Genomic DNA, 24,177 nt, shown 5'->3' on the forward strand with positions numbered 1-24,177 from the left:
TACTCTGGTCTCTTCTCCCTCATAACCTATTTCCCATTTTCTGATTCTCCGGAAAAGGTCATACAATTGGCAATAGCACTATGCAAATATCGTCATTCCACTGCATACAAAAATAAGTTTAAAAAGTTATCCTTTTCAACACAAACAGCTCTAACTATCACAAATGCAAGACCTATTGCATTGCAAATGCTTGTTATAGGGGAGTGCCAGCACTTTTCAGCAGCACTGAGTTACTCTGAGATAGTGAGCACCTACACTTCTATATTTTAATTTCAAGCGCCGGTTTTCTTCAATCTTTCTGAAAATTACGTTTTTGCTGCACAAAAGTAAACTATAATCCTTTATTCGAGCCAGAAGCGCTGGCCTGGAGATGACATGGTCAGGCTTGAGTCATGCTTACTTTAACTGCTGCCAGATGTGCTGCCTTCCCAGAAACAAGCACTGGCGTTGCCAATAGGTCTCGCAGTAGGAAAGTTTGAGCTATTGGTTGTGTAAATGACAAAGCCCTTTATGTATTCTAAATGATAACAACAGTGAAAGGCATTGTTATTTGCCATTGTAATAGTTCCACCTGTCGTACTGCGCGATCTATTGGCAACGTGAGTGTTGTTCGTGTGTGAGTGGCGTTGTGTGTGTGAGTGGCGTTGCGTGTGTGAGTGGCGTTGCGTGTGTGGCGTTGCGTGTGTGAGTGGCGTTGCGTGTGTGAGTGGCGTTGCGTGTGTGAGTGGCATTGCGTGTGTGAGTGGCATTGCGTGTGTGAGAGGTGTTGCCTGTGTGTGAGGCGTTGGCTGTGTGATTTGTGTTGCCTGTGTGAGTGGCGTTGCCTGTGTGAGTGGCGTTGGCAGTGTGAGTGGCGTTGGCAGTGTGAGTGGCGTTGGCAGTGTGAGTGGCGTTGCATGTGGCAGTGGCGTTGCATGTGTGCGTAGTTGAGTGGCGTTGCATAGTTGAGTGGTGTTGCGTTGTTTAGTGGCGTTGCATGTGTGAGTGGTGTTGCATGTGTGAGTGGCGTTGCATGTGTGAGTGTCGTTGCGTAGTTGAGTGTCGTTGCGTAGTTGAGTGTCGTTGCGTAGTTGAGTGTCGTTGCGTAGTTGAGTGTCGTTGCGTAGTTGAGTGTCGTTGCGTAGTTGAGTGTCGTTGCGTAGTTGAGTGTCGTTGCGTAGTTGAGTGGTGTTGCGTTGTTGAGTGGCGTTGCATGTGTGAGTGGTGTTGCATGTGTGAGTGGCGTTGCGTAGTTGAGTGTCGTTGCATAGTTGAGTGGCGTTGCATAGTTGAGTGGCGTTGCATAGTTGAGTGGCGTTGCATAGTTGAGTGGCATTGCGTAGTTGAGTGGCGTTGCGTAGTTGAGTGGCGTTGCGTAGTTGAGTGTCTTTTAGTAGATGAGTGGCGTTGCGTAGATGAGGGTGAGGTGTTGAGGGTGAGTAAGGATGAGTGAGAGTGAGGGTGAGTGAGGTGTTGAGGGTGAGTGAGGAGTTGAGGGTGAGTGAGGAGTTGAGGGTGAGTGAGGTGTTGAGGGTGAGTGATGGTGAGGTGTTGAGGGTGAGGTGTTGAGGGTGATTGAGGTGTTGAGGGTGAGTGCGGGTGAGGAGTTGAGGTGGAGGCGTTGAGTGTGAGTGAGGGTGAGTGTGAGGTATTGTCATTGAGTGTGAGTGAGTGTGAGTGAGGGGGTGTGAGGGTGATGGGGGGTGATGGTGAGGGTGTGTGAGCGTGAGGGTGTGTGAGTCTGAGTGTGAGTTATTGTCATTGAGTGTGTGTGAGTGTGAGTGAAGGGGTGTGAGTGTGTGAGGGTGAGGAGTTGAGGGTGAGTGCGTGTGAGGGTGACTGTGGAGTTGAGGGTGAGTGAGGTGTTGAGGGTGAGTGAGGTGTTGAGGGTGAGTGAGGTGTTGAGGGTGATTGAGGGGTTGAGGGTGATTGAGGGGTTGAGGGTGAGTGAGAGTGAGTGAGCGTGAGGGTGAGTGAGGGTGAGTGTGAGTTTGGGTGAGGTGTTGAGGGTGGGTGAGGCGTTGAGGGTGAGTGAGGATGAGTGAGGGTGAGTGAGGAGTGAGTGTGAGTTAGGGTGAGGGGTTGAGGGTGGGTGAGGGTGAGGGGTTGAGGGTGGGTGAGGGCGAGTGAGGGCGAGTGAGGGCGAGTGAGGGCGAGTGAGGGCGAGTGAGGGCGAGTGAGGGCGAGTGAGGGCGAGTGAGGGCGAGTGAGGGCGAGTGAGGGCGAGTGAGGGCGAGTGAGGGCGAGTGAGGGCGAGTGAGGGCGAGTGAGGGCGAGTGAGGGCGAGTGAGGGCGAGTGAGGGCGAGTGAGGGCGAGTGAGGGCGAGTGAGGGCGAGTGAGGGCGAGTGAGGGCGAGTGAGGGCGAGTGAGGGCGAGTGAGGGTGAGTGAGGGTGAGTGAGGGTGAGTGAGTGAGGGTGAGTGAGGGTGAGCGAGGGTGAGTGAGGGGTTGAGGGTGAGTGAGGGTGAGTGAGGGTGAGTGAGTGAGGGTGAGGGAGAGGACCCAGGACCTAATTGGGACACAGACTGGCATTTCTGCTCCAGACGACTAAGAAGCGGCCACAGAGAGCCAAACGATAAAAGCACAACTAACGAGAGGCTGAAATTCTACTTGAATATTCTGCCCGCGTTGCCTTGTTCCTTTTGAAAAGGAGATACCAACGCTGAGCGCTGAGATACAGCGTGGCACTTCCTAGCATTTTCGTGGACCTCAGTCGCGTATTCTGCAGATGCGTACAGAAAATGCTCGTCTATAGATCCCAACATGGGAGTAGAAAACGGAACATGGGGACTGAACCACCACCACAACGGACACGACCATCTGTCGGGCCAACCCGAACCGTTTGCTGCAAATGGCGGCATGTGCGCTGCAAAACAAGGGGGTGGGGGGCTGCAGCGCACAGCCCACCCCTCCAAAGCAATCGACAGAAGAAGCATGGCGTCCTTTTCTGACCCAGGTGCACGCGAGAAAAGGGCGCGCGTGCAAAACGAAAGCAGACGCCTTTCACGATGTTGATAAACACGATTGATTTTTGCCATGCATGAAAAACCATGAATGGAGGGAGAGGGAGCCAGCGAGCAGCCAGCCAGGCGGTGGAAGCGGTGCGAGCACTCGGACAGGAGAAACGCGATGTGCACCAGAAACAAAAAAAAAACGCCGGATGGGGGCGGGAAAGCCTGGTGGGAGGCGTGAATGCGCGAGGGGAGGCAGGCGGATTGGGAGAGAAGCCTGATGGGGGCGGGAGAGCCTGGTGGGTGGGCGTGAATGAGGGGAGGACTGGGCTGGGCTTGCATGCGGATTGGGAGAGAAGCCTGATGCGAGAGGCTGAAATTCTACTTGAATATTCTGCCCGCGTTGCCTTGTTCCTTTTGAAAAGGAGATACCAACGCTGAGCGCTGAGATACAGCGTGGCACTTCCTAGCATTTTCGTGGACCTCAGTCGCGTATTCTGCAGATGCGTACAGAAAATGCTCGTCTATAGATCCCAACATGGGAGTAGAAAACGGAACATGGGGACTGAACCACCACCACAACGGACACGACCATCTGTCGGGCCAACCCGAACCGTTTGCTGCAAATGGCGGCATGTGCGCTGCAAAACAAGGGGGTGGGGGGCTGCAGCGCACAGCCCACCCCTCCAAAGCAATCGACAGAAGAAGCATGGCGTCCTTTTCTGACCCAGGTGCACGCGAGAAAAGGGCGCGCATGCAAAACGAAAGCAGACGCCTTTCACGATGTTGATAAACACGATTGATTTTTGCCATGCATGAAAAACCATGAATGGAGGGAGAGGGAGCCAGCGAGCAGCCAGCCAGGCGGTGGAAGCGGTGCGAGCACTCGGACAGGAGAAACGCGCCGTGCACCAGAAACAAGAAAATGAAACGCCGGATGGGGGCGGGAAAGCCTGGTGGGAGGCGTGAATGCGCGAGGGGAGGCAGGCGGATTGGGAGAGAAGCCTGATGGGGGCGGGAGAGCCTGGTGGGTGGGCGTGAATGAGGGGAGGACTGGGCTGGGCTTGCATGCGGATTGGGAGAGAAGCCTGATGGGGGCGGGAGAGCCTGGTGGGTGGGCGTGAATGAGGGGAGGACTGGGCTGGGCTTGCATGCGGATTGGGAGAGAAGCCTGATGGGGGCGGGAGAGCCTGGTGGGTGGGCGTGAATGAGGGGAGGACTGGGCTGGGCTTGCATGCGATGCGCGTGCATGTTGACGGGCACTGCATGAAAACCGCGGGCTGAAAGCCCTTTGGTTTGAAGAGAAAATAGCCGACTTGAATTCTCCCCATTTCCCATTCCTGCGGAATGGTAAAGGCTCGACCTAAAAAACGCCGGATGGGGGCGGGAAAGCCTGGTGGGAGGCGTGGAGAGAAGCCTGATGCGAGAGGCTGAAATTCTACTTGAATATTCTGCCCGCGTTGCCTTGTTCCTTTTGAAAAGGAGATACCAACGCTGAGCGCTGAGATACAGCGTGGCACTTCCTAGCATTTTCGTGGACCTCAGTCGCGTATTCTGCAGATGCGTACAGAAAATGCTCGTCTATAGATCCCAACATGGGAGTAGAAAACGGAACATGGGGACTGAACCACCACCACAACGGACACGACCATCTGTCGGGCCAACCCGAACCGTTTGCTGCAAATGGCGGCATGTGCGCTGCAAAACAAGGGGGTGGGGGGCTGCAGCGCACAGCCCACCCCTCCAAAGCAATCAACAGAAGAAGCATGGCGTCCTTTTCTGACCCAGGTGCACGCGAGAAAAGGGCGCGCGTGCAAAACGAAAGCAGACGTCTTTCACGATGTTGATAAACACGATTGATTTTTGCCATGCATGAAAAACCATGAATGGAGGGAGAGGGAGCCAGCGAGCAGCCAGCCAGGCGATGGAAGCGGTGCGAGCACTCGGACAGGAGAAACGCGACGTGCACCAGAAACAAAAAAATGAAACGCCGGATGGGGGCGGGAAAGCCTGGTGGGAGGCGTGAATGCGCGAGGGGAGGCAGGCGGATTGGGAGAGAAGCCTGATGGGGGCGGGAGAGCCTGGTGGGTGGGCGTGAATGAGGGGAGGACTGGGCTGGGCTTGCATGCGGATTGGGAGAGAAGCCTGATGGGGGCGGGAGAGCCTGGTGGGTGGGCGTGAATGAGGGGAGGACTGGGCTGGGCTTGCATGCGGATTGGGAGAGAAGCCTGATGGGGGCGGGAGAGCCTGGTGGGTGGGCGTGAATGAGGGGAGGACTGGGCTGGGCTTGCATGCGGATTGGGAGAGAAGCCTGATGGGGGCGGGAGAGCCTGGTGGGTGGGCGTGAATGAGGGGAGGACTGGGCTGGGCTTGCATGCGATGCGCGTGCATGTTGACGGGCACTGCATGAAAACCGCGGGCTGAAAGCCCTTTGGTTTGAAGAGAAAATAGCCGACTTGAATTCTCCCCATTTCCCATTCCTGCGGAATGGTAAAGGCTCGACCTAAAAACAGTTGAGTGGGAACACCGAAAGAGCAGCCAGAACTGAGCCTCCCTCCCTTTTGTTGCTTTTGTTAAAAGAGTTCCACTTTCTCACATCGAAATAGTGATGGCGGAACGTTTTTGCCGAGAAAAAACAAACTACATCACAGAAAGATCGCCGTGTGCGGGCTACGCGTCAGTTCCAATGAGCTGGGATTTTTCTCAAAGCGAGTCCCCTGATATTCACAAGTATTCAAATTCCATGCCTTTACAAGTGAAACTTGGAGTATGGCGTGAGGAGGTATTGCCGAGTGTTTAATTAAGCAAAAAGCTGCCATCGAAGCAATGGAGAACACGGATAATATCGCATCACAATTTGTTACTTGTGGTGAAAATATGTCAAAGACAAAGAATGACTTATGTGAAAGTACTTGGACAAGTAATTTTAATTTCTGAAGACCAAATCTATTTTTTTTTTTAACAAATGTGGGCATTTTGCATTGGCAATATCACACCCTAAACGCCAGGGAGCGGTAATACCATGTTGCGGAATTACCACAGTATTGTGTGTATTCCTCGAACAGCTCTCCATGTCGGCTGATCCAGATAAGAGCAAACGTTCCCGACGCCATCTATCACCTCAGTGATGAACCCACCTTCAGCTAAACTTTGCATGGAAACTTCACATTTACAGGGCAAGCCATTTGCAGACCATTAGCTCACGTATCTATCTCTATTATTGGCCCTTCCTATCTCTGTTCCCAACTCACTGTATGTTTAACTGGTGGAACCGACTACTTTTTAGTTCCAGATTTAGTTTTTGCGTTTTTTTAAATATTCTGTAGAGGCTCCAGCTTACCTTTGTTACCAGGTCTCTGTATCAATAATTCTGCTTAATGTGCTAGCAGCTTTGCATTTGACTCCTTTAGAATCGGACCTTTCTCTCACTACAGGCGGCCGTATTGGTCAATGAGCTATATAATGTTAAATGTAGTTCTCGCTCTTTGCTGTGACAACATAGCAGTCAAGCAAACCTATTGATAGCAATATACATAGAGTGGGCTTTCGAGTCACTCATTTCAACCACCGGCTTTTCTGAGTCTGCCTCTTTCAGCTAAGGATTGAGACAATCATGTCTTGCCTCAGCCCAATGGAGTAATAGACTTTCACCAAATGTGATTGGCTGCTTGGATACAACCTTCCGAGTCCAACTGAGTGTTTGCATTTAACTGCATGAAGGATTACTTTACAATTATAGCCCTCTCTGTCCTCTCTTCTGGCTCTCACTCATGTATATTACTCTAATGGGCTACCACTGCATGCAATTGAACATAAAAACAGATCTAATAGCTTTATATTTTGTGTCATTGACCGCAATTGTAATGAGAAGGAATAAGTGTAAATCTAAAGGAAATATGTTTTGTTCCACTTTAGGAGTTCCACCAGTGTTACTGAGCTGTGACCGAAGACATTCATTTTATATATTTTTTTAAGGCTCTATTGTATATATCAAGCACTGTGCATATGTAACATTCTATTTTAAACTAATGCGCAGCATGGAAAAAAACATACTTGGCATGAAAAGAATCCCAGATACATTACATGTTGTAGATATTATCTGATAAATGCTTTGTAAAGAAACATTACAAGTTGAGTAGTCTAACACACACAAATACATTTTACGTAATAGATAAAATACCCCCATACCACATTATAAGGATATTTAAAGTCACATAGGAGTTCAATGGCCATGTAGCGAGAGGAACGAGGCAAAAGGTTGAGTGCCTTTACAAAGTCATGGTGGCTTTTCATATAATTTTAATGTACAGGAGAGGACATTTTATTCCTTATAAATACATGGTCACACCATCACCTTTCCAAAAAATGCTACATCCTTGGTGTCTTGAAAGAGAGTATGACTGCAGACACCAAGAGTAAAGGTAGAATCTGTAGTGTGAAATTAAACAAAAAACATTTAGGAATTTGTTGCAAAAAGATATTCGTATCAGTTTAATCTAAATCAGATTAAAAAATGTTGTAGATCTGAATGTGTAGAAACTTGCCGGGGGTTTCTAGCTTCTCTGTAATAACTCAGCCTGGAAAAAAAAACATGCTGCCAGGCTATAGATGCCCCAGCTATAGATGCCCCGAATGAACTGCGCCGTCCCTGTGATCACGCCTCCATAGACCAATGGTTGCGGGCAAAATGCAGAAAAGCGAAATGAGTAGCCAGAGTACAGGATGGTAGGCAGCATATCGCCAGACCGCCACATGAGCTCACGGGGATCACAGAACTGCATCGCAATGCTGCGCAGACGGGACGGCGGCGCAGAGGTCCCGGGGACTTTGATTTGATTCCCGGTGGCTGGAACAGACATGACATCCCGCGCGGGCCACAGCGCCCCCCTATTACTGCTAGAGAGATGATTCCAGATCGATAGGAGTTGTGCAGATAGGGCTGAAGCACAGTAGATTTAGGCAGAGAGGAGAAAAACTGGGAAGTCAGGTCCTGGCCTGCTGACTTTAAAATGGCGGCAACCGCTGACTTTTAGATATGTGAATCGAGATAGCAGAACCCTCCTCACTGTTAGTATGGTTGACTGCACATGCTGTGGAACTTTACTGCCTTGCACCTCGGCCATCTTAGTCAAGGATGCTCCATAGTAGGAAATCACATCCAAAATGGCAGAAACAAGTAAAGGCAAGTGAAAGAGGACAATTAATCAATAGAAAGAGAGAAAGGCACTCAGCTCACAGATAAGCCTGACAAACTGGTGGCCCTCTTGAAATATTTTTTTAATCAAAGAAAGATAAAAGAAAGAACCCTGAACTTTGAGCTGGCAATACAGATTAAGCCAAAAGCATACTAAACTAAAACAAATCTATTCTAGATAGGAAGAATACTTAAACCCTTATCACAGTAACATCTAAGAAGAGGGCATATCAAAGAATATCCCTTACCAATCAACAAATATGGAGGACAACTACCTAGAGCCAGTAAACAGGAAGGCTCATATCATAAAATATCCAACCAAACTATCCAAGAATGCAGTCAAAAAATTCAAGCATAACCTAATGAGGAAAAACTCTGACACAGTGATCTCCGATCCCTCTTTTAACACAGATAAAGGCATTATCGTGAAGGACATGATATTCTTTACCAGAAGAACGGCAAAATGGCGTAATGCCATTACAAATATGCTCAACATAAAAACTATAACCAATATCCCACATGGCACAAAACTTATGACCATACCGTCACCAAGATGCAGAGAGGACCTTTGCATAACCATTTTCAAGAACGGAATAGTGCTGATACAAGCAGCTAACAACGAATTAGAAAAATCCGACATGTTCACAACCTTAAAAAGATGTGTAGAGAACTCAAGATTTCAACAACACCGTAGTCTACAAGAAGACACTCTAGACTCCCATGACACTACCACCACAATCAGCATACTAACTAGAGACCTTCAGGAACCACAACTGTCTACGCAACTAGGAGACACAATTGGAACAGGAGGCACGTCATTTGAGAATGATACAGAAAGAACAGAATTGTGTACACGACATGCGAATGACGACATAGAGCTTTTTCAGAGGGAAGAATCGACGTCTCTCCTCACTGACGGAGCATCTCCGACGAGTAGGCCACCCAATGGAAACCTGGGAATAACTGATATGAAAGATATCACCCCGTCCATACCCCAAGCTACTTCAGCACAAAGGTCATCTAGAACCATACAAAATGAATATCCCACAAACATGGTATTAAGAGCACAAAGCATAAATAGCGCATCCCAAACTGCAAATAAAGAAGGAGCAGACAACCGAACTAATATCAAAAAGAAAAAGATCCCGATGATGAGATCAGAGCTAAAACACGGGAACACAAAATGTGAATCACAAAATAAGCGGATGAGCAATCCTAATACGTCACCCCAAACTCTGAGAGAAATCAAAGAGCTTCAAACATAAAAAGGCAACATGTCGCATGAAATACTATGATTCAGAAAAGGGGGTGGTGATGTACAGAGTGTCTGAATTAAGCAGACCACTCTTACCCAGTTTAAAGATCAGGGCTTGATCCATCACCGTTTTTTAGCTCACTGCACCATCCCAGCTCAGAACTTGGCTATATGCAAATTAGTCTGACCCTGGCCCAGTGCATCATGGGAACTGGGCAGACCAAACTACCAAGCCAATTCTTATACTGGGAAGGAATCAAGCTTCCGGGGACCGGTTTCTGGCATTTCAGCAGTCTTCGGCCCGGCTTGCTTGAATCCTGATGGTGCAATGAGCAAGGGACTCACATCTGAGTATACCCTTCCACGCTTATGGTGGACAAAAATGATTCAGAAAAGGGGGGGGGTATACTCAGACATGAGTCCCTTTCTCACTGCACCATCAGGATTCAAGCAAGCCGGGCCGAAGAAGGCTGAAATGCCAGAAACCGGTCCCCAGTAGCTTGTCTCCTTTCTGGTGAAGAATTGGCTTGGTAGTTTAGTCTGCCCTGTTCCCATGATGCACTGGGCCAGGGACAGACTGATTTGCATATAGCCAGGTTCTGAGCTGGGATGGTGCAGTGAGATAAATAACGATGATGGATCAAGCCCTGATCTTTGGACTGGGTAAGAGTGGTCTGCTTAATTCAGACACTCTGTTCATCACCACCCCCTTTTCTGAATGAAATACTAAGCACCCTTCAAGCGATGGAAAAGTTACTTGAAATTACAGAAAGCACTCACACCAAAGTCGAGCACATCCGATAACGAATATATAACTCTCAAAGAAAGAGCAATGAGACGGCGATGCAATTATCAAATAGGCACACTAGACCCAATAGGACTCGGAAATACTTAACAGAAGAAGAAATCCTATCCTTACTTATGGAGTATGAGCCTACCGACCGCAGTAGAGGGGATGAAATTAGAACAGTCCCGATCGATGCTAACAGAACATCCAGACAAAATGAGAGGAAACCCAACCTTTACTTACAAGTCCAGCTAATCACCGATTCGCAAAATCTGAACCTAAGTAGCACAGGGAAACCATTGAAATGCCTACTGCTCAACTGTCGGTCCGCAGCTAAACATGCATCAGATATAGCCGACCTCATCATTAACCAGGAAATTGACATGACAATCCTTACTGGAACATGGCTATTGGAATCCTCGTCCCCATTCATGGATCTACAGGTGCCTCCTAAGTATAACATTGTGAGACTTGATAGGCTAAAAAAGACGGGGTGGTATAGCCTGCATTCACCGATCGGCTATAGAAGTTGGCAAAATACAATCCGACCCACTAGAATCCTGTGAATAACTAGGTCTCAATATAAGATCAGCCAACAATCAAAGGTACAAACTGCATGCACTTTATCACCCACCAGGAAATAATGTGATTTTCATAGACCAGCTAATGGAGATCATCACAGCTAACTCTAACACTGACGCGAATAACATATTTCTAGGGAATTTTAATCTACACTGGAACAACAGCAACGACAAACAGGTCAACGCCCTCAAAGATGTTTTAGCGGAGCTAAACCTTTCCCAAGCATGCACACAGCCAACACACTGGAATGGGGCTACGTTGGACTGAATAATTTAAAAAAAAAGATAATACTTCAGTCCTCTCAATAGAGCTGTGCGACTGGTCAGATCACCATGCCATAACCTTCCTGATATCCACATGGAAAAAGAACAAGACCACACAACCTATTAAAATCAAAAAGTGGATGCGGGACACTAAAGACTCACATATGGAACTGCTAGTAGAAAGCTGCGAGAAAGACCTAAATCCACCTAGCAACTTGCAGAACGTGAATGATCTAACGGACCACTACACTACATCAGTAACGAAAATAGTCAATGCCACCATGCCACTAAAACTGAAAAGAGTGAAAGAGAAGGTTAAAAATCCATGGTTCAATGGGACACTGAATGAAGACAGGCGGAAACTGAGACTTGCGGAAAGAAAATGGAGACAACACACATCATCCCCCGAACTGAAATCCCTCAGAAAAATCAAACGAATACAACAACAAAATCCTCAATTCCAAAAAGTAATTTATTAGATCAGAACTGGACAATGCCAAAAACGGTAGGGTGTTAAAATATCGATTACAAAAATATAGCTGACATAAATATAGTTGTAAAAATATCGTTTACAAAAATATCGACTCCCTATACTTAAACAGGTAAGTACATAAATATCGACTCCAAAATATCGTTGTAATTAATATAGATGTAAAAAATATCGACTTTTTAAAATAATTAAAATTACATTAAATAATAAATAACTATAAGTACTATTAACAAAATACATTCCATTACTTTTATTTTTTAACTATTTAAAACAAATTTACTACACTTTCTAATTATAAACTTAATAAATGTGGACATATACATATATTTATCACATTACTTTATATAACAAAAATAATACATACATATAATTAAAATATACAATATATTACTAATTAAAACATTTGATAGCGTAGGAGTAAAAATTACTATTCCCACTCCAGGGGGTGCAACAGTAGGGAAAGCGTTGGATAGCGTAGGGGTAAAAATTACTATTCCCACTCCAGGGGGTGCAACAGTAGGGAAAGCGTTGGATGGCGTAGGGGTAAAAATTACTATTCCCACTCCAGGGGGTGCAACAGTAGGGAAAGCGTTGGATAGCGTAGGGGTAAAAATTACTATTCCCACTCCAGGGGGTGCAACAGTAGGGAAAGCGTTGGATAGCGTAGGGGTAAAAATTACTATTCCCACTCCAGGGGGTGTAACAGTAGGGAAAGCGTTGGATAGCGTAGGGGTAAAAATTACTATTCCCACTCCAGGGGGTGCAACAGTAGGGAAAGCGTTGGATAGCGTAGGGGTAAAAATTACTATTCCCACTTCAGGTGGTGCAACAGTAGGGAAAGCGTTGGATAGCTTAGAAGTAAAAATTACTATTCCCACTCCAGAGGGTGCAACAGTAGGGAAAGCGTTGGATAGCGTAGGGGTAAAAATTACTATTCCCACTCCAGGGGGTGCAACAGTAGGGAAAGCGTTGGATAGCGTAGGGGTAAAAATTACTAAATGTATTTAATCATTTATAAAATAACAATTATTATTTTTTTAAATCATTATTTAAATAATTAATCAATTAAATTGAAATTAATTTACTAAATTTTCAATAAAAAATTCCTGTACACACCTAAAATTAATAAAAAAATTAACATAATTAATTACATAATTATTAATCAATTAACTAATTGAAATTAATTAACTATTATTTATTACACTATTTATATTCATTTAAAACATTAATTAATCTATTATTTCATTATATTTAAATTACTTCCCACCCTACTCCCCTATAAACCCACAACCCGCTACGGAACTATTAATACTAAATTCATCATAAAATACATTATTAACTAATAAAATACTACTAAAAATACTACTTTGACTACAAATACTCATTAAAAACACGACATTACTTATAATTATTTAAAAAACGATATTATTGTAAACTATGTTTTTGTAAACGATATTTATTACAACTATATTAATGTTAACGATATTACTTACCTGTCTGTTGATATCCTGGTCAGACTATATTTTTGTCATCGATATTTCTTCCTGTAGATATGTTTGCAGCGACATTTAGGTAAGTCGATATTTTTGCGACGATATTCCCGTTCTGTACCGCCAAAAACAGACCACGGAAACTATTTGAGCTCTTAAAACAACAATCCAATAAGTTGACCAAATCTGCCCAAGAAATCACAAAAGCTCAACTAAGCTGCAAAGAATTCTCAACCTTTTTCACCGACAAGGCCGACACGCTTAAAAGAGAGCCGAGGAGAGCAGCGGACAACCTTGACAACCAAACACCCTCAATGAGCAATACCACCTCAAAAATTGTCGATAATATGACAAAAAACGAGGCACAATGGGATACCTTCAAACTATTGGACCAGAATACCATCGCCAAAACGCTATCAGATTTCAAACCTAATAACCACTATAACGACCCACTCCCATCAAAATGCCTGAAAGAAATCAGCCATTTCGTGATTCCAATATGGACGAAAATAATAAATGCCTCTTTCCCAAGGGATCCTTCCAGAATGCCTAAAAACAGGTCAAGTAGTCCCGATCATCAAAAAACCTACAGCGGACCCAGCAGATCCTAATAACTTTCGCCCAGTGACCAACATTCCTCTACTTGCCAAACTAATAGAGAAATGTGTGCAAAATCAACTGAGCCAACACATCGCCAATTTCTCGCTACTGGACGACTGCCAGTTGGGATTCAGAACAGGACACAGCACGGAAACTGCGATCTTACACATTGTTAATGATGCTCTACAGGCCCTAGACCACAATCGAACATGTCTACTTATCCTCCTTGACCGATCATCTGCATTTGACACGGTAAATCATGAAAAATTACTGATCAGCCTCCATGACAGGATGGGAATGTCTGGTAATGTGCTGAAATGGTTTGAATCCTTCCTTCAGAATAGAATGCAAAGATTCCTGGTCAACCAATCACTTTCACCATCATGCCCTAACTCAATTGGTGTCCCTCAAGGATCTACATTATCTCAATCACTGTTTAACCTGAATGTCGAACCTCTTACAGAAATTCCCAGAAATTCCAAAATATCTTATTACATGTACGCGGATGACACGCAGATATATATCAAGATCGCGTCTCTGGAAGACATCAAGTTAATGAATGAGGCCTTAAAAATGACACCACAATGGTTAACTAATAATCATCTGAAGCTAAACGCACATAAAATAGAATTCTTACTAATTTCACCACCAAAGAATCAACACAAAAGTTAAGGAATGTCCCAAAATTATCACTGCGTTAAATTGCACCCCTACCCTAGTTGACTCAGCGAAATCACCAGGAATCACACTGGATGGAAACCGAGACATGAAAGCCCACATCAAATCAATGGCAAAAAGCGCCCGTTTTCATTTGAACTACATCAGAAAAGTGAAACCATTCATATCTAAGGCGGATCTCAAACTAGCTGTCCAATCACTGGTTATCTCGAGGATCGAATATGGATGTACAATGTTAGCAGGTTTACCAAAAACTACCACTGCTCCACTAAAAGCATGCCTCAATGCAGCAGCAAGACATCACCGGATCGAGGAAATTTGACCACATCTCCCCACACCTGAAAACATTAAACTGGCTCCCTTATGAAGCCAGAATTCAGCTAAAAATGGCAAGTATTACCCACAAAGTGCTCCACTACAATACACCTAGATACCTTGCCCAGAAAATTGAAATATCTGGATGAAATAGACTAGACATGAGTGCCAAGGAGCTGGTGCTGAGGCCAGCCATCTTCCGGAAGAAGAAAACCTATGATAGAGCTTTCTCAGGAGCGGCCCCTAGAATTTGGAACTCACTTCCCCCGAACATTAGAAAAATTCCAAACACTGCAACCTTTAAGAGGGAAAATAAGATCTTCCTTATGAGTAAGTTCCTTCCATAGGCAAGACAGTTCATCACCAGCACCATGACATAGATGTGACCAAGACATAACAACAAGGGAAGTGAAGAGAAAGTCACCAGCTTTATGGGGATATCAGTGGTCGGTACTATACTACTCCTGACCCAGGACTGGAGAACATAGAATGCACAGGAAAAGTCACTTAAAAACTATCGCATACTGGAAGTCCCAGTACACCATATACATAGTTATATCCCAAATCTACCTCATGTCACTGGATATTCTGTTGTTAACCTTGTATTATATTATTATTTTATTTTATTCTTTGTTAACCCTTTGTTGGATGTATACTTAACTACGTTTTATTACTGTGAATCTTTATACTATACAAGACTGGTCTCTAATCTACCTCAAGAAATGTTAAGCGCTCTGATACCCAAGGGTCATGTTCGCGCTATAGAAAACTCTTTAAATAAAATAAAAGCTGTATTTTTGTCCATATTGGAATCACGTTATGCTGTAAGAAAAACAGGGCAAAAGAATGAATAATCAATTCTCGTTTTCATGGTTTAAAATTCAGCTGCAATGATGGTCTGTGGCCTGCCTATCACCTTGGCTGCGTCCTCATGACATACCTCAATTGTACAGTTATTACAGTTGCAGCTAGGTAATTTTCTTACTACAGATGACTAAAGACGTCACAGCTCCAGCTCTGCCAAGTACCACGCATCGGGTGCTAGACTAACACATTTCAGTCTGGTGGTCTGCATCACCGCATTGAAATGCTAAGTCAATAAATTAATCAATCATGAAATTTGTAGAGCACACAACTTACCCGTGAGGGTCTCAAGGTGCTAGGGGGTGGGGTGCTGCTACTGCTCGAAGAGCCAGGTCTTGAGTAGTCTCCTGAAGGTAAGTAGGTCTTGGGTCTGCCGTAGGAGGATGGGGAGGGTGTTCCAGGTCTTGGTGGCGAGGTAGGAGAATTATCTGCCGCCGGTGGTAGCTCTTCGGATGCGGGGGATGGTAGCGAGGGCGTGGTCAGAGGAGCAGAGCTGGCAGTTCGGGGTGTAGAAGGGGAGTTGTCTGTTGAGGTATGCTGGTCCGGTGTTGTGGCATGCCTTGTGTACTTGGGTGAGGAGTTTGAAAGTGATCCTCTTGTTGACGGGCAGCCAGTCAGGTCTCTCAGTTGGGGTGTGATGTGGCGAGGGATGTCAACAATCAGGCGGGTAGAGGTTCTGTATGCGTTGCAGTCGTTTCAGCAGTTTGGCCGGGGCTCCCGCGTAAAGGGCATTTCCGTAATCCAGCCTGCTGCTGACGAGCGCCTGGGTGACCATTCTTCTTGTGTCAGTTGGGATCCACCTGTAGATCTTCCGGAGCATGCGGAGGGTGTTGAAGCAGGAGGATGAGATGGAGTTGACGTGCTTGGTCATGGAGGGTGTTGAGTCGAGGATGAGCCCCACGTTGCGTGCGTGGTCGGTGGGTGTTGGTGCTGTTCCCAGGGTGGTCGGCCACTGGTAGTCGTCCCAGGCTGAGGGGGTGGAGCCGAGGATGAGGACCTCCGTCTTCTCAGAGTTCAGCTTCAGACAGCTGTTCTTCATCCATTCGGCGAGGGCTTTCATTCCTTCGAGGAGGTTAGTTTTGGCGGTGAGGGGGTTCTTGGTGAGGGAGAGGATCAGCTGTGTGTCGCCGGCGTAGGAATCAATGTTGAGGTCGTGCAGTCTGGCAACATGGGCGAGCGAGGCCATGAAGATGTTGAACAATGTCGGGCTGAGGGATGATCCTTGGGGTATGCCGCAGATGATCTTGGAGGCCTCGGACCAGAAAGGGGAGGGGAAGCAGAGGTTCTGGGTTCTGCCGGAGAGGAAGGAGGTGGTCCATTTCAGAGCCTTGTCTCGGATCCCTGCATTGTGAAGGCGTTTGCGTAGGGTGCGGTGGCAGACAGTGTCGAAGGCGGCTGATAGGTCCAGGAGGATGAGGGCTGCGGTTACTCCTTTGACCAGCAGGGCCCTGATGTCGTCGGTGGCGGAGATGAGGGCGATTTTGGTGCTGTGGTTGCTGCGGAATCCATATTGGGACGGGTCCAGGATGTTCTCCTCAAGGTAGCGGGTCAGCTGTTTGACGACTGCTTTCTTGATGACCTTCGCCGGGAAAGGGAGCAGAGAGATAGGCCAGAAGTTCTTCAGGTCTCTCGGGTCCGCCTTGGGTTTCTTGAGCAGGACGTTGATCTCAGCGTGCTTCCAGCTCTCCAGGAAGATTGCAGTCTTGAAGGAGATGTTGATGGCCTTGCGGAGATGGAGTGCGATGGTGGCACTGGCTTTGTTGAAGATGGGGTGTGGGCATGGGTCTGACGGGGAGCCGGAGTGGATGGTGTTCATGATCTTGATGGTGTAGTCATTGTTGATGTGGGTCCAGGTGAGTGGGGGGGTCGCTGTGGGTGGTGGCTGTGGGGTCTGAGGTATCGTTGTTTGTTGGGGTGGACAGGTTGTCGAAGCTGTCGTGAATGTTGGCGATCTTTCAGTGGCAGAAGGTGGCAAGGGATGTGCACAGGTCTTGCAATGGTGGGATGTCGTCGGTGTCGGAGCTGGGGTTGGAGAGTTCCTTCACGATTTTTGAAGAGCTCTTTGCTGTTGTGAGCGTTGTTGTCGAGGCTGTCCATGAAGGCGGTGCTTTTAGCGGCTCTGATGAGGTGATGGTGTTGGCGCATGGTGGTCTTGTGGGCTTCTAGGTTCTCCGGTGTCTGTTCATGGTGACATTTCTTCTCTAGTTTTGTGCAGGTTTGTTTGGAGGTCTGGAGTTCTGCAGAGAACCACCTGGCATTTTTGGTGGTGTGTCTGTTGGAGGGCTTCTTGAACGGGGCAAGAGTGTTGGCGCAGTCGTTCTATCCAATGCCGGAGGTTGCTGGCGGCAGTGTGGTCATAGGACAAGGGCGGTGTTTAGCTGGTCTTCGGTGATTTTGCTCGCGCTGCGGCAGGGGGCCTGTTGGGTGCGGTGGTGTGTGGTGGGTTTCTGGAAGGTGAAGTGGATGCAGCGAAGGTCGGTCCAGTGGAGTTCGGTGGTGTGGCTGAAGGAGATGTGGGGGCTTGCGGAGAAGATTGGGTCAAGCGTGTGGCCAGCGGAGTGGGTGGACGCAGTGACAAGCTGTCTGAGAAGAAGGTTGGCGGTCAGGGTGGTGGAGTTGGCGTTGTTGTTGTTCTCAAGGTGGAAGTTAATTTCTCCGAGGAGGATATAGTCCGTGGAGGCGAGGGCGTGCGTGATGACTAAGTCGGCGATGGAGTCGCTGAACTGAGGCCAGGATCCATGGGGTCTGTAGATCATCTTTCCTCTGAGAGTTGTGTTGGGATCAGTGTGGATCTGGAAGTGCAGGTGTTCGGCGGTGCTGATGGGGTCGTCGGTCGAGACCATGAGGGTGGTCTTGTTGATGATGGCGAGTCCACCTCCGACTCTGTTGGTGCAGTCTCTGCGGGTGTTCTTGTAGCCGTCCGGTGTGGCTATGGCGATGTCGGGTGCCGTTCATTCAGGTCTCTGTCAGGAAAACTACGTCCGGGGAGAATGTGTCGAGCAGGTACCAGAGTTCGATGGCGTGTGGAGCGGGTGTTCACTAGTATGCATTTGAGATGGTTGCGTCCTGTCCTGGTGGGTGGGTTGGATGCTCGAAGACTGGGGAAGCTGCAGTTCCGACATGAGAAGGTTCCTGTGGTGCGCTTTGGGGTGGTCAGGAAGCAGGCGTGTGCTCGTCCGTTGTTGAGTGCGTGGAGGGTGTTGGCATTGTAGCGGCGTCGGGTATCATGGTATTTGCGGGGGCCAGGGGTTCTGGCGTTGGGCGCAGTCCAGGCACAGACAGGTTTGCCTTAGGTGAGCCCGCTGCACGCGTCCGCTGCGCGGCCGCCATAAAAAGGGGAAGTGGGAGGGAGGAGCAGCTGGGAGGTGGGTGAGGATGAATGGGGGGGCGGGGACGCAGCGGCAGGGAACGGGAGTGAGGAACGACGAGGGGTACAGAAGGCAACAAAGGCACAGGGCACAGAAATGCCACATGAGTGGAAAAGGAGGAATGAAACTAAACAAAAAATAACACAAAATGCAATACAATTACGCTAAGCAAGTGTAGCGAGCGGGGGGTGGGGCTGCAGGGGATGCAGCGGTGGGAGAACCCACAGGAGGAATGGCGAGAAGGAAGAAAGGGCACAGGGCACAGAATAGCACAATGGGGTAAAGGAGTAATGAAATATTAACAAAAACAGACAAAAACAACAAAATGCAGTACAATGACACTAATTAAACTACGGCCTAGCACTGGCCACCAGGGATGAGGCACAGGTGGTAGCCTGCCGGTGGAGGAGGGCCTCGAACTTCCATCAGCGGAAGCTGGGCTAAGGGCACAGGCACACAGGTGGTGCTGTGCGGCGTAGGGAGTGACCTACTCAAATAAGGGCCAAGGGTCGCTCTCCTCACTGTGCAGCGGCCACCATAAGAAGGGGAGGTGGGAGAGAAGAGCAGCTGTGAGGTGGGAGCGGACGAATGGGAGAGCGGAGGGCAGGGCCGCAGGGGACGCAGCGGCGGGGAACAGAAGTGAGGAACGTCAAGGGGTACAGAAGGCAACAAGGGCACAGAAATGGCACAAGAGGGGAAAAGGAGGAATGAAATGAAAAACAATAACACAAAATGCATACAATTACACTAATCAAGTGTAGCGAGCGGGGGCGGGCCGCAGGGGACGCAGCGGCAGGAGAAACCACGGGAGGAACGGCGAGAAGGAAGAAAGGGCACAGAGCACAGAATAGCACAAGAGGGAAAAGGAGGAATGAAATGAAAACAAAAACAGACAAAAACAACAAAATGCAATACAATGGCACTAAGCAAACTACGGCCTACAACTGGCCACCAGGGATGAGGCACAGGTGGTAGCCTGTGGGTGGAGGAGGGCCTCAAACTTCCATCAGCAGCAGCGGCAGCTGAGCTAAGGGCGCAGGCACACAGGTGGTGCTGTGTGGCGTAGGGAGCGACCTGCCTAAGAAAGGGTCAAGTCCCTCATAATAGCGCCTCTGCTGTCCAGGTGGAGTCACGACAGTAGTAATCATTTGCATATAAGCCCAAAAATGAAGCTGGAATTGCAGCTCATCGTTCCCTGCTCCCAGAGTGAAGAGTTTGCTCACAGTCTGCAACTCTAGCTGCTAATGCTACAAATACACAATGTAATTCTTCTAGTCTTCACCCGACACTTCCGGCCGCCGACTTTTTGATTCATCAATGATCATGAATGATCTGAGAGAAAGTGGATCTGGACGACTTAGGTCAGTTTGAATTTTTTGATGCACACTAGGCGGGACTTCCTGCTGCCGCCCGCGGTGGCCCTGCAGGGGCTGCAGTTCATGGGGTTTAGGCAGACTGTAGTGGAAATATTAGTGCTGCTCGAACAGCGTTGTGCCACTGTATTATTGACCGGAACCAACCCACCTTGTCAATCCACGGCTTGTGCCGCCAGGTCAGCTGAGCCTCGGATTTATGCAGGCCGGCGTTTGCCTCGGCCAGGAGTCTTTGCGGCTCCGACGACGAGGCAGCCTATTATTGAAGCTCAACAAGAAAAGTGAGTGCCTGCTTGTTGACATTTAATTTGGATTGTTTGTGTGCGCTAGCCGCAGCGGGCAATCACAGTGGACTGGTGGTTCTAGTCGAGTGCAACAAATGACAGTCCGCGCGGGCGCACATACATCAGAGAGGCAGCACTAGGTCTGTGACAGTCTTTTGGTGTGTTAGCTGGTGCAGCTGTCTGCGAGTGTGGGGATGGGCAGCTGTTCTAATTTGCAGGCAGAAGATAATGATGCGCAAGCAGAAACTCTGCACAATCTCACTGCCAAATGCCAAATGAATTGGCTTTCCATAGCTGGGTGTCTTGTGCAGGCTTGTAGCATTCACCACACAAAAGTACAAGCGTCAAAAAACACAACTGCAAAAAAAATCGTCCTGAGCTACAGTTCAAAGCATTCATTTAATATGCTGCAAAGGAGCTTTCTGATATTTGTACAGTTCTAATTATATTCGCTTAGGCACGAGTCTCATAAATGGAAGCCATTTAATAATAATTTCTTACTGCTGGAGCTGAAATGGGTGTAATTTCTGATATTTATGTTTCCCTAATCGTCATAGCGTGATTTACCTCGCAAGAATGTGTCACTCTTAGTGGTTAAAACATCACTCATAATTTCTCTGATATTATGAAAATGTCATACATAGCACTCTGAAACCTTGGCAGCTATGCACCTCCACTGTAATAAGAACATTGGAGACTTGCCCTTATTCATAAATGGCAGGCTCGCATTTATTATATTAATGTATTGACAATCACTATAGAAAATCAGGATAACGTACCCATTATCTTAACGGAAGTTTCCCATCATTCTCTCTCTCTCATAGTTGTGTTTTAGGATGTTGATGACAACCACCATTTAACTGTGACCATAACACCTTGACGGTGCATATATTTTAGTCAAAAACGTTTTCCCCCACTGGAAGACAAGAAAAAAATGTAAACGATTATCAACCTACCTCCTGACCATCCTTGTCTATGGTGTCCTCTGCATGGCCAGCAACTGTGGCCAGGAACAGTAAGAGCCGGTGTAGAGTGTCGCAGTTACAAGGAGGTAGAAGGTAAATTAGAAGCTGCAACGCAGCTAGCTGTTCATCTGTTTCATACACTAAGAAGAAAGACAAAGTAGTTAGATAAATATTAGCGGTTCACCAATTAGAAGTCTAGGATTTGGCATATATCATAGCAATAAGTGTAACTTAAGTAGCAAAATTGATAGTTATTTCTAATAAACATCTGCATCATACCTATGTATATCTATATATTCTATGATCTTTATTGCTCAAATATCTTTCCCAGCACCATACAAATGGGCCACATCAACCCCCTTTCAAAAAGGTCAACTCTGGACCCAAACAAACTTCAATCGTGTTATTAACTTACCTTGGCTAGGTAAAACCATGGTAAGTTAATAACAAACATGTCAAAGCAATCGTCTTCACGAAGATTACAAATCAGTCAGAGATAGCCATCTTATGTACTTATTGACATATGCTCCATAATGAATGACGGTCACCACTGTACACTCATTTCCTGATCTTTCAGAAGCATTTTACACTGTTGATGATCACAGGCTCCTTAATCTTTTAGAATGCAGAATGGGTTTGATTGAGCTCTTCTGAACTAACTCAGACCTGATCAGTTTCGCCCATCTCCCCTCTAATTTTTTTTAGCATTGCCAACATTTTATCTTTGCCGTCTCAAATCAATGAGTTAGTACATTGCTAAAACCATTTCCTACATTCACTGAACAATATTAAGCGCTGCCTGATACCCACTCAACTATCAATCAATCAATCAGTGACACTTATAGAGCGCGCTACATACCCGTAGGGTCTCAAGGTGCTGGGGGGGGGGGGGGTGCCGCTACTGCTCGAACAGCCAGGTCTTCAGCTTCTTCCTGAAGGAGAGGTGGTCTTGGGTCAGGCGCAGGTCGGTCGGGAGGGAGTTCCAGGTCTTGGCGGCCAGGTAGGAGAAGGACCTTCCTCCTGTAGTCGCTCTTCGGATGCGGGGGACGGCGGCGAGGGCGTGGTTGGCTGATCGGAGGTGGCGTTTGGGAGCGTAGAAGTTGATCCGGCTGTTGAGGTAGCTCGGGCCTTGGTCGTGTAGGGCTTTGTGTGCGTGGGTGAGGAGGCGGAAGGTGATTCTTTTGTTGACGGGGAGCCAGTGAAGGTCTCTCAGGTGTCCGGTGATGTGGCTGGTTCGTGGGATGTCGAGGATGAGTCTGGCTGAGGCGTTCTGGATCCGCTGGAGTCTCTTCTGGAGCTTGGCGGTGGTACCGGCGTAGAGGGCGTTGCCGTAGTCCAGTCGGCTGGTGACGAGGGCCTGGGTGACGGTCTTCCTGGTCTCGGTGGGGATCCACCGGAAGATCTTCCGTAGCATGCGTAGGATGTTGAAGCACGCCGAGGAGACGTTGTTGACTTGCCTGGTCATGGAGAGGGAGTTGTCCAGGATGAAGCCCAGGTTGCGTGCATGGTCTGTCGGTTTGGGTGCGGTGCCCAGGGCGGGAGGCCACCAGGAGTCGTCCCAGGCGGAGGGGGAAGAGCCCAGGATGAGGACCTCCGTCTTGTCAGAGTTCAGTTTCAGGCGGCTGGTCGTCATCCACTCGGCTACCTCTTTCATCCCTTCATGCAGGTTGGCTCTGGCGGAGGCGGGGTCGTTGGTCAGGGAGAGGATCAGCTGGGTGTCGTTGGCGTAGGAGATTATGCTGAGGTTGTGTTTGCGTACGATGGCCGCGAGGGGGCTCATGTAGACGTTGAAGAGGGTGGGGCTCAGAGATGATCCTTGAGGGACGCCGCAGATGACTTCGGAGGCTTCTGATTTGTACGGTGGTAGGCGGACTCTCTGTGTCCTTCCGTCGAGGAAGAAGATGATCCATTCCAGCGCCTTGTCCTGGATTCCGATGTTGCTGAGGCGCTGTACTAGGGTGCGGTGGCAGACCGTGTTGAATGCCGCGGAGAGGTCTAGGAGGATGAGGGCCGCTGTTTCTCCATTGTCCATCAGGGCTCGGATGTCATCGGTGGCGGCGATGAGGGCGGTCTCGGTGCTGTGATTGGCTCGGAAGCCGGACTGTGAGGGGTCGAGGGATCCGTTCGTCTCGAGGAAGGCGGCCATCTGCTTGTTGACGGTCTTCTTGATGACTTTGGCTGGAAACGGGAGGAGCGAGATGGGGCGGTAGTTCTTGAGTTCGGTGGGGTCCGCTGTTGGTTTCTTGAGTAAGGCGCTGAGTTTGGCGTGTTTCCAGCTCTCAGGGAAGGTGGCGGTGTCGAATGATGTGTTGATGATGTCTCGCAGGTGGGGTGCGATGACAGCGTCGGCCTTGTTGAAGACGTGGTGAGGGCAGGGGGTCGGTCGGTGATCCGGAGTGGATGGAGTTCATCGTGCGGATGGTGTCTTCGGTGCTGATCGGGGTCCAGGCGTGGAGGGTGGTGGTGGGGGGTGATTGTTCGGTCATGGTGTGCGTTGGTTGGTTGTTGAAGCTGTTGTGTATGTCCGCGATCTTGTTGTGGAAGTATGAAGCGAGGGAGTTGCAGAGGTCTTGCGATGGGGTGATGTCGTTTCCTGCGCTGGGGTTGGAAAGCTCTTTCACGATGTTGAAGAGTTCCTTGCAGTTGTGTGCGTTGTTGTCCAGCCGGTCCTTGAATGCTGTTTTCTTGGCGGCGCGGATCAGCTGGTGGTGCTTCCGGGTGGCAAGCTTGAAGGAGGTC

The 24,177-nt window shown here is 48.0% G+C and overlaps 1 protein-coding gene across 2 annotated transcripts in view; it reads right to left on the reverse strand.

Annotated features, from left to right (window-relative positions):
- Positions 1 to 24,177, reverse strand: part of ARHGAP6 (Rho GTPase activating protein 6) — a 1,594,767-nt gene that overhangs the window by 285,504 nt on the left and 1,285,086 nt on the right. For both annotated transcript variants that reach the window (XM_086934307.1, XM_086934308.1), the window contains exon 8: positions 21,430 to 21,578. In XM_086934307.1, coding sequence (XP_086790433.1) covers positions 21,430 to 21,578 — 149 coding nt within the window. The remainder of the gene's footprint in view (positions 1 to 21,429; positions 21,579 to 24,177) is intronic.

This window comes from Lissotriton vulgaris, chromosome 8 (assembly GCF_964263255.1).
Source record: "Lissotriton vulgaris chromosome 8, aLisVul1.2, whole genome shotgun sequence".
NCBI lineage: Eukaryota > Metazoa > Chordata > Amphibia > Caudata > Salamandridae > Lissotriton > Lissotriton vulgaris.